Consider the following 10,118-nt stretch of genomic DNA (forward strand, 5'->3'; position numbering starts at 1 on the left):
TCAGCTGTCCAAGGTGCAGTGCTTTAATGATTTTCTGCAGGCCCTGAAATCAAAGGTGGAAGATAAAGCCTTAGCTGATTTCTGGGAGATCATGATGCAAGGTAGCATGACATTTTTCTGGTTTATTATCCTTTATCTAAGAGAGAACTTCTTTTTTGCAATGGGACAATTTAACAGATGGCTCTGGGTTTAGTTTAAAACAAACAAACAAAAAGCCCAAAATAATCTTTCACTTTGCAGCTTCCTTTTTCACACTAATAGTTTCATACTTCAGCAATGTTCATAATGCCTTGCCAAGTTTTGCTGAAATGGTAAATTAATTGTGGAAGAAGAGAGACAAATTAAATGTTACAGAGTAAGGAGAAGAAGATATGATTTCAGCTGAATTTCAAAATAAATGGAAAAAACTCATGCAGCACCGATATAAAAAGATTCTTCCAAATGAAGCTTCAAAAAAGGCATAGATAGTATCAAAATATGTCACTGATCATTTCATATTTAAGCAACCTGAAGGACAGAATATGTGGTAATGTGACATCTACCTATGATTAAGCTGGTAGATGCAGTGCAGTTTAAAAGGCATTCAGAGACTATGCAAGAGATAAATAAGGGAACACTTGCACAAATACAAAACATGGTGGACTAAAATAATCTTTTACGTCATACTCTTTTTAGTTGGAACCAGTGCTAAGAAAATCTGCTAACTGCTCAGCTGTATCTCTTAAACGTGCATGCTATAAAATGCAAATATATGCTTTTGTATAACACTTTTTAAAGTCATTAACTTAGACACTCTGTAATGTCTACTTCATCCAACTTTCTCAAATTACGAGATGGGAATTTGTTTCTCAACCCAAACAGCACAAGACCACACTGAAAGAATGTTATATTCAGAAGTATTGTAGGGGACCTCTGAAGAAATTGGAAAAACAGAAACCAATAAACTTAGAAAGGAGGAAACCTGGATCTTCCAAAGCCATGCTAGAATAATTTTACAAACCAGAGTTTGTAAAAAAGCTGCAGTATATTATTGAGAAAACAGAATTACAAATGTAGAGATATTTTCATACAAAATAGATTGTCTTGTAAGATGATAAAATCATGGTGCTTTGTGCATAATCTAGCTGCTTTCACTAGGCAGCTGAAATAGCTTTTCATTCGCTGCTACCAAAAGCAGAAGTCCTGTTTTCCCTTCTTGTTGCCAATGACTCATCCCCTCTTTTCTTCCAAATGTGACATACATTGGGTATTGTCATGAGTGACTGCAATCCCCAAAAGACGATGGGAGTGAGTAAATGAGTGAGTGGCTCAAGAGCAAGGCAGATCTATGGCAAGTTTGCTTGGGCCATTAAGGTGGCATTATACTTGTGAAACCTTTATGAATTGACTTTTCTTTGCTCTCACACCCACAGCTTCTTTATTGAGGCACAGGCATATGTGTAGCCAAGTGATGAGCTAAACTGAAGAAAAACTATTGGGGTAAAAAGTAATTAAGATTTTTTTAATTTGTTGTTTCAGGGGTCACTGCACAGAGTAGTGGTGCTGGCACAATCAAGGAGTAAAGTGGGGCAGGACCAGCACTTTGGTAGTTAGAGTGTAGGTAATCACAGCATAAGTGTATGTTAGGAGTTAATTTTTCTAAGGACCTAAGAGCATGCTGTGAATCACTAAAAATGTAATTTCTGATAGATTTTCAGCATTTCATCTGTGATCTATGATTTCAGTGTCTCATTAGTTTGATTGTCATAATATTAGCAGTTTCCTAAATGGATACTTCCACAATCTTATGAATATGCTCATTAATTTATTTTTGTATCATAGTTTATGTGATGGTTGACTCATTTATGCAAGTCATATTTTCCTTTGAGCAATATTTTTTTTTTTTCCTTCTGCTGACACATTCAGAAGTTGGAATTTGGAAGATGTTTTTCTTTTCTAACATCAAGTATGGTTTTGGGAAGCCTTCTAATGATATTTTTATATCTCTTTTTTTTTTTTTTTTTTAGACAGAATTTCTTTGATCACTAAAGATGAAGCAAAGGAAAGTTCAGTGACTAGTGAAGAGGCTGAAAAGGTATCTTTTTTTTTTTTTAATGAGCAACTATTTGTATAGAGTTCTTACTGTGGAATAGAAGATTCTTTCTTACGTGGATAAATCTTTACGTGAATGAAACAGGATCCATATGAACGAAGAAGAGTGGTCTTTTGCCACACAGTTGAAATTGCCCCAGTTCAGAGTTAAAATAATTCTCTGGCATGTCCCACAGCATTTTACTTTAATTGGGCTTTAGAAAGTAGCATGTAATGACATCATTATTTGAAAATATACTTTACGAAGAACAGGAACTCTAGGAACTCAGTGAAACAATAACAGACTATTTGTATATGCAAGATTACTATTTGAGCTTCATAGAAAGAACCACGATCTCATTGTTACATGAGTTCAAAACCTGGGATGCTTTTTTGTCTTAAGGTGTTGTGAACTCTAGCAATATATAATTGTTGTGGCTAGTTTTCACCATATGTGTGATGATACCGGCATTTTCCACTTTATGGAGCTCTTGTGGATTGATGGGCATCATAGATGATGCTGGTATTATTACTGTTGATTGTGTAAGATACTTTTAGAAACAAAAGGTTTGGAGTATTTGCAGGTATTATTTCTACAGGAATATGACACTTCATAACTGCAGTGATGAATGAAGGATGTCACAGTTATAAAGGAATGAATTCTAACAGGCAGAATGGTGCCTTCTGTTTCAAAGAAAGCAGAATTCAGAGTTGCTGTCAAAACCTGTATTTTTGTGGCGATGGTAATACTGGCATTTTTGTATCAGGCTGCTAGCCATGATTTTAAATAGGTTATGAGAAAGGAGGTCCTTGTATTACAGACCCTGAAGGTAAACCTGTGGCTAAAATCACTAAGTACTTTGCAGGGAAGCAGCTTTTCTAAAAGATGCCACACTGATTTTGGCAGCTTCCAGGCTTTACATTAGCAATAACCGGAAGGGGTAGAAGTAGGTTCTTCATGAGTGAATTAATGAGTGGGTAAAAGGTTGTATTTTAGAAACTGCTTTTTTCATCTGTAACAATTTACCTCAAGGTGAAAGAGGCACAGAAATGTCATGAAAATTCAAAGCTAACAAACGAAGAGACTAGAAAGCTAAGCACAAGTGCAGAGTACAAATGACAGAATATGATGTTATTTCTAGACATGAAGGACCTACTGGCTGTTTCTCATCACACATAATTGTATAGAACTTTTTTCCCCAGTGGTCGTTTTGAAGAGTTTCAGTTGTTGTTGTGTATTCCAAATGCTATGAATTTACTTGGAAACTTCATAAGACAGTACTTTTCTTGAGAACTTCACTTTCTAGTCTGAAACTACCATTGATGCTCAAAATGTGCTAATGCTATGTGAAATAGCCACTATAACATAACGAAATCTCTACTAGCTATGAAGACCTTACAGTATACTGTTGTCTTAACTGTGACCTTGAAGTGACTGAAAAAATACTGTTCCTGCATAAGGATGCAATACAAATTAGAGTACCATGGACTAGATTTACAGCTGCCAGGCTAAGCTGAAGCAAAGCATTTGTAGACTGACTTCAAAATTGCTTTTCTGTTCAACATCATCCTACAGTCAGCCAGGTGTTGCAAAGCAGGAAATTCTTTTGTGATTGATTGAAGGTCCTACAGCAGCCATAACTTCCCTTTAAAATAGTGGAGTAAGAGAGGATGCATGAAATCAGCTCTGCAACACTGTTCTCTAACACAGCACTTAGGTTAACTTTCAGAATCAATGAGTTGCATCTTTGCTAACTAGGCAGTTGGCAATGCCACTTACTTGATAGACAACCACCTTACCATGCACTTTCCAGATCCAAAACCAGAACCCTGATTTGCTGTTTTCTGTTGAGGGTTCATATGACTTTTCACTTCAGAAGCTGGAAGACTACTTATTCTTGGAGTAAGGCAGCATTTTTCCTCGGTCTGTAGTAGATTGCAAAACCAGTTTTTGTTTTCTATACTGAAGGTAATACCATTCACTAAAAGGATATTGGATCTTTTAAAATATCATACGGTAGGGTAAGATGCAAGTTTTCTTCACCTCTGTACTAGGTCAGGTGCAAATGTGTAGATCAAGGGGCTGGCTCTCAGTGTGGTCCTATGTGATACAAAAGCCTTTTCTCCAGATCACTGGCTGATAGCAGTTCCAGGACTATTTTGAATAAAAGATTGCTAGGGTTGCTGTTTGAAAGAGAAAAGAAGACTTACAGGGCTGCTTATTAAATAGGTAACACATAAAAATTTTCTTCTTTGTTTTGGTTGATCTGGGTTATCCATGTGTATTTTCCTATCACTGAGAAAAAATTATTTCAGGTAAAGGGCTTTTTTTTTTTTTCCCTATAATATTGGAGATACTCTTTTTAGAGCACAAGGATGATAGGTTAAAAGAGCAGAAATGTCAAGTGATTTTTCTGGTGCTTTTGGGAAGGTAATGAAGGTAATTGAAACTTCGGGTTTCAATTTATTGCAAGTTTTCATCATGCATTTCCTCAAATTTTATCTTTCGTTACCTAATTTACTGTGGGAAAGCTAATTTTGAAAACTTAAAAAAATGTGCTACTTTCAGAAATACCATTTGACTCTCAATTAAATGTGTAAAATGAAAAGTGGTCTGACCTAAAAAGCCTTTCAGAGCTGTGTTATTAGCTTTTAGCTTTATAGTATGTGCCTTATATTACTCTTAGATTGAGAACTTTTCCAGCGAAAAAGATAGATACACAGACATACAGCATCTTGGAATTCTAATTTCCTCTGGCCCCTCATTTTTACTTTTTTTTCTTCAGCTGCAAAATCTATATGATGTTTTAACATGCTGAGTTCAAATTATGGGTGTTGTCTGTTGTAGAAATAAGCTTTCTACATTTCTACATTCCTCTTGGATGTTGCTGTTGAAGATGTAGGAGTGGTCTGATATTTGGGCAGTGAGTCAGCTTGGCAGGGGTTGTCCACTTCCTCTGTCTTTCATGTTCACCAAAAGCAATGTATTTGCTTTTCATCCTAGTGGATATCTGGTACTTTCCCACAAATGGGATGCAGCTGGTAACTTCTCAGTGTTTTAGGCCTTGCATAAAACTGTCAGTATTGCTCTAGGAAAGGATTAGAATGTTTTATTTAAGTAAAATAATATCTAAGCTTTTTACAATATATTGTCTCAGAGACTGATAGTGCTCTGGTAGGGATCCCATGGCCTTTTACACAGCCTCCGTGGCAGTTACAGTCAAGAGTTCTCAGGTAAACAGTAGTTTGCTTTCAGGAGCCTGCTGTTTTCAGAAAAGATAAACATAGACTCTAAGCGGGTATTTATAGCCTGATTAATGTGGTTATTTTCTAAGTAGCTGTTCTCTTTCATCATCTAGCGTTAGAGTCAAGTTGTTTCTGAATTAAGGATGATGGAACTCAAAAGTCATGGGCTATTGTTTTTCTTCCTCCTCAGTTTTCATAGCCATCTTTTTATCTGTGGCAGGGTTGCTCTTGGCTCTGTGTACTTATTCTGGTGCATTTTAATAAGAAAAAGAAAATACATGATTTTATTGTAAAGAGAACATAGCTAAAATTTGTAAACAACTGGATACTTTTAAAGTAAGAATCAAGTATTTGCATTTTTTTTTCTACCATTCCAGATATTTTCCCCACACGCTATTTTAGGCTAAGAGAAAAATAATTCAGAGGTGGTTGTACTCCCGATATTGTCTGTATGTTTGATTTCAGTTGTTGTACTATATGAGCAACTTACCTTTATCTTATGTTTATGGATGCCATGCTGTAAGTGAAGGGCATATGGTGAGTTGTATCAGCAGCTATAGCAGTAGAATTTTACATACTGAATTTTCTAATTTTAATGACTGGCATCCGTAGAATCACAGAATAGTTAGGGTTGTAAAGATCATCTAGTTCCAACCCCCCCTACCATAGGCAGGGATGTCTTACCCCAGACCATGTCACCCAAGGCTCTGTCTAGCCTGGCCTTGAACACTGCCAGGCCTGGAGCATTCACTACTTCTTTGGGCAACCTGTTCCAGTGCCTCACCACTGAGGATGCAGTTTGCTGTCCTTTAGTATTTTGTAGCTGCACGTAATATTAAATAATATTACTTTTAAAATTACCTTCTGTAAGAACATAAATGTGGCCATACCGTAATGGACTAAATTTCCATCTAGCCCAGAATCCCATGTTTGACAATGGATAATAACAGATGGGTAAGGAGAAGTGTACAGTCCCAGGCTCCAGATGTTGATGTCTCCAGTACTTCCCATGCTTGAGGTTGTTTCTGTGGACTTAGTACAGAGGATTTCTTTTCTGTGAACTTTCCTCATATTTCTGTGAGACTAGGTACTAATATTTGCAGCATCCTTACTGCAGGGTATTCTACAGCTTAACCATAAGTTGTCTGAAGAACCATATCTTTTTGTCTGTTTTCCAATACACTTCACCATAAAATCCTTTAAAAGCAAGTCTTAAGAAATTTCTTGTAGTTCAAAATGACTTTGGAGAGTGGAAACCAGAACAAACTTCCTTCATAATTCTTAATTACATGTGGATTTATTTTGAAATATTAAGGGGACATTCTGTTAATTTAACATCAAGGGCCAGAGTTTTGCCAATATCATATAAATATATTTTTATTTTCAGTTCTTGGCTCCAAAAGAAAAGAAAAATGAAATTCTGCCTCCCGCAGATGAAGGCGGTGATGTTGATGATTTGGTGAGTACCTAACTGAAAGATGCAGTGAGAGTGAGTGCTTCTTAAAGCAGTAGATGTGCATGGCTTAGAAAAAACACCTAAGGAACTGAGTCAGAAAAGAGCCACATGGAATTACTTACTTGCTATTGTAAAACACAACCAGGTGTGTAATTTCATGATGGCAAATACTATGTTATATAGTAACCTGGGTGTTTATATAGGTTAAATGTGTTCTCTAGAGTGTTTCGAAAGAGCTAGTAAGTGTGCTCATTTGATAGCAGATTGTTATAATTTACTATAATAGCTTTTAACAAAGCTTATAGATCTAGAACCGCTATTTATGTGGGTTGAAAATAATTTTTAAAAAGATGTTTTAATCTTCTCATGTTACTCTCTATAGGCTTCCTGAAATTTAAGGATTTCAAGAGGTTTTTTTAATAAATATTTTAGCTGTTTTTTTACAGGCTGAGTCATTACAAATCTGTCTCCAAGGCTTAAACTGATGGTGTAGACAGTTTTAAAGAAGCTTCAATAGTAAACAGGTTTCTACTTCTGAACTATTTTTTTTTTAATCTTTAAATTGCACATATTATTATGTGAAGATGAGGGGGTTTCGGTTTGGTTTTGTACTTTATAGAAGCCTAGTATTAAGTTCTGTGCAGTCCATTTATGTTATACAACAAGGATTTCCAAATTTGCTTTGTTTTCTAAGTGCTGAACACATAAGAAATAACTTGAATTCAATGCTACTTCTTCCAAATCTGTTTCTTCTGTTTGCAGCTGGACATGATGTGAGTGGGTGATAATATGGTGCCTATACAAGCAAAGTTTTGGAAGAGATCTCCCTGTGAGATGGGGCACTAAACACACTAATGAGAAGACAGTTTATCCATCTCTATTTTCTCAAATGAGAGCAGAAGTTCCAGAGAAATTTCCAGTTGGTAAAAATGTCATCTGACTTTTCAAATCTAGAACAGAAGATAGAAAAACAGAAGATTGAAATAATCTGAAGTATTTGTGAAGTAATGATACCTTTAAGGCATTTACTTCTTTTTTTTCTTTTTTTTCTTATTTATTTTCTGTTCATTAGTTTAGTTAAACACTGAGTTTTGCTTATCCTTTATATTGCTTTCAGCTAAACACTGCTAAATTTAATGACAGTCTGCAGTGGTGACTGAAATTCGTGTTACATTGCCTGGGAAGGAAGACAAAAATACCAGTGATGTTACCAGGTAATGCTGAATCTGTAGTGGAGGTAACTCCATAGCATTATTGTTGCAGAGGGGAAAAAGTCTCTATTTTCATGCTTTTTTTTCTATTAAAGAAACAGAGCAAAAATATGCACAAAGGCTTATGGGGAAAAAATTCTAGGCCTGGGGGTCACAAAGTAATCATTTGAAATATGCAACAGAATTCAAAGCACAGTAATTACAGTCATCTCTTCATACAGTTCCTCCATCCTGTCAGCTCAGCTAAACAGTCTCTGTCCCTTTATGTATACATTGTCCTGTTGCATATGCTGGGATTTGTTTTTTTATTGCTGTACACTGACACCCGTGATAGATAACTGCTAATAGTTATACTGGTAACCAGAATGGAGTGCTGTCTACACAGAGCAATCCAAAGTAGCCAAATACTCAAATTTGAATACAGATCTGGAGATACACTAATGACACCTTCTCAGATGCTTATTTGTTAGATTCATTCATTTAAAATGTTCATTCATTATTGCAAATGTATAAACATACTGTGCAAAATTATATTAAGATCATAAAACAGAAAAAAAAAAGAGTTAAAAAATATTCTGGAATATCTGCACTTTATACTGAACAGCAGCTCCTGTGTGGGAAAAAGCGATTGTTTTTAGGCCCTATCTCCCTAGACTGTGACCTGCCCTCTCCTCTCTTCCATCATAGAATTGCAGAATGGTTTTGGTTAGAAAGGACTTTAAGATCATCTAGTTGCAACCACCTCACAGTAGATCATGTCTTGACTGAGTTCATGCTGGCTTTGAAAGGGTTTCTCAAATACATACATCAGGGAATAAGTGATCTTTCCAGGTCTTTAGAGGATTTGTGCTACTGGAAGGTATTTTTTCTTAACTGTAAATAAGAGATATTTGTTTTGTCCATTGTTTTGAATGTCTTTCAAGGCCAATTTATAGAGTATAACACTGGCTGAGGGTTTGTGTTTTGTTGTTTTGTTGGGGTTTTTTTTAATTAATAAAAGATTTAAAAATTTGCTGTTGTCTTCTTCAAACCATGCTTGTTGAAATCAGATTATTAGCCATCTATGCAGTACCTAAGGGAATCTATCAAAAACCCCTTTTCTGGGCATACAGTGCAAACACTGAACAGCAAAATCTCTCTATAGAAGCTGAGTGCGATTACTTGTTCTATTCTTTTCAAACTCTAAACTGTACAACACCCCAATAAAATAATTTTTACCATTTTGGCAGAGATCGTGAAAAGTCTTGGTCAAGACCTGACATAATATAGAGTTACTTCACAAATCAAAATAAGGATTAGGGCTTTCTCTCTCTTTCAAAACAGTTGACCAAATTTTTAGAGAGTTTTGCTTCTGTCAAGTAATAAAGATTTAGTTCATGGAGTATAATTTCATAGCTCTTGTTACCTGTACAGCACATTTAGGCTCAGTATGGTAACTGTGTTGCTAGTACTGAAGAAGGGAATGGGAATTTATGACTCAAAGTAAGTGAAAGCAAATTCTTAGAAGGCAAGTGTCTTTCATTCTGCCCAGCCTTCTGCGTATCAGTCATCAAAAGCCTGTGATACATCTTTCTGAGTGTCCGTCAGATAGCAGCCTGACTTTACCTTTTTTTTTGGCAAGGGGTCTGCTTTCAGATTCTTACTGAGTAGCTGGAAGAGATCTTTCACATAGTCTTAAGTTCACATTTTCAGTTATGAAGTCTGACCTGGTTGCTTGCTAATTACATTGAGGTTGCTTGTTCTGAATTGCAATACTGGCCAGTCTTCAGAAGCAGCAGAGCAGCCAGTTGTCCATTTCAAAAGCAGACATGCAGGAAATGCCATGCAAATTTGTTTTCTTGTAAGCAACAGAACATCCCTTGTCCTGTACTTCATAACAAGAGAAATTATCCAAGTGTCTAAAAAAAAAAAACCAAAATATAATGACTGTGGTTTTGTTGTATCTTACTGATTTATCTTATTTTTCCCCTGAAAGGAATGCCTCTCTGGAAATTTCTTTGGGTGCTAATAATATGAGACAGTAACCATGGTTAGCCTTGTTTGCTGAGAGATCAAAGCTTGTGATTGTTGTCTGTCTTTCTGTTAATCTACTGCTCTGATAGCTCTTTAACTTATTGGACAGTAACAGTCACCTT

The 10,118-nt window shown here is 35.9% G+C and overlaps 1 protein-coding gene across 3 annotated transcripts in view; it reads left to right on the forward strand.

The window, feature by feature from the left end:
• Positions 1–8,995, forward strand: part of XRCC5 (X-ray repair cross complementing 5) — a 54,688-nt gene extending 45,693 nt beyond the window's left edge. For all 3 annotated transcript variants that reach the window (XM_065671541.1, XM_065671542.1, XM_065671540.1), the window contains 4 exons: positions 5–101; positions 2,007–2,074; positions 6,704–6,775; positions 7,535–8,995. In XM_065671541.1, the coding sequence (XP_065527613.1) occupies positions 5–101; positions 2,007–2,074; positions 6,704–6,775; positions 7,535–7,549 (252 nt within the window). In that variant the 3' untranslated portion in view covers positions 7,550–8,995. The remainder of the gene's footprint in view (positions 1–4; positions 102–2,006; positions 2,075–6,703; positions 6,776–7,534) is intronic.
• The last annotated feature ends 1,123 nt before the right edge of the window (positions 8,996–10,118 follow it).

Source organism: Lathamus discolor, chromosome 3 (assembly GCF_037157495.1).
Source record: "Lathamus discolor isolate bLatDis1 chromosome 3, bLatDis1.hap1, whole genome shotgun sequence".
Lineage (NCBI taxonomy): Eukaryota > Metazoa > Chordata > Aves > Psittaciformes > Psittacidae > Lathamus > Lathamus discolor.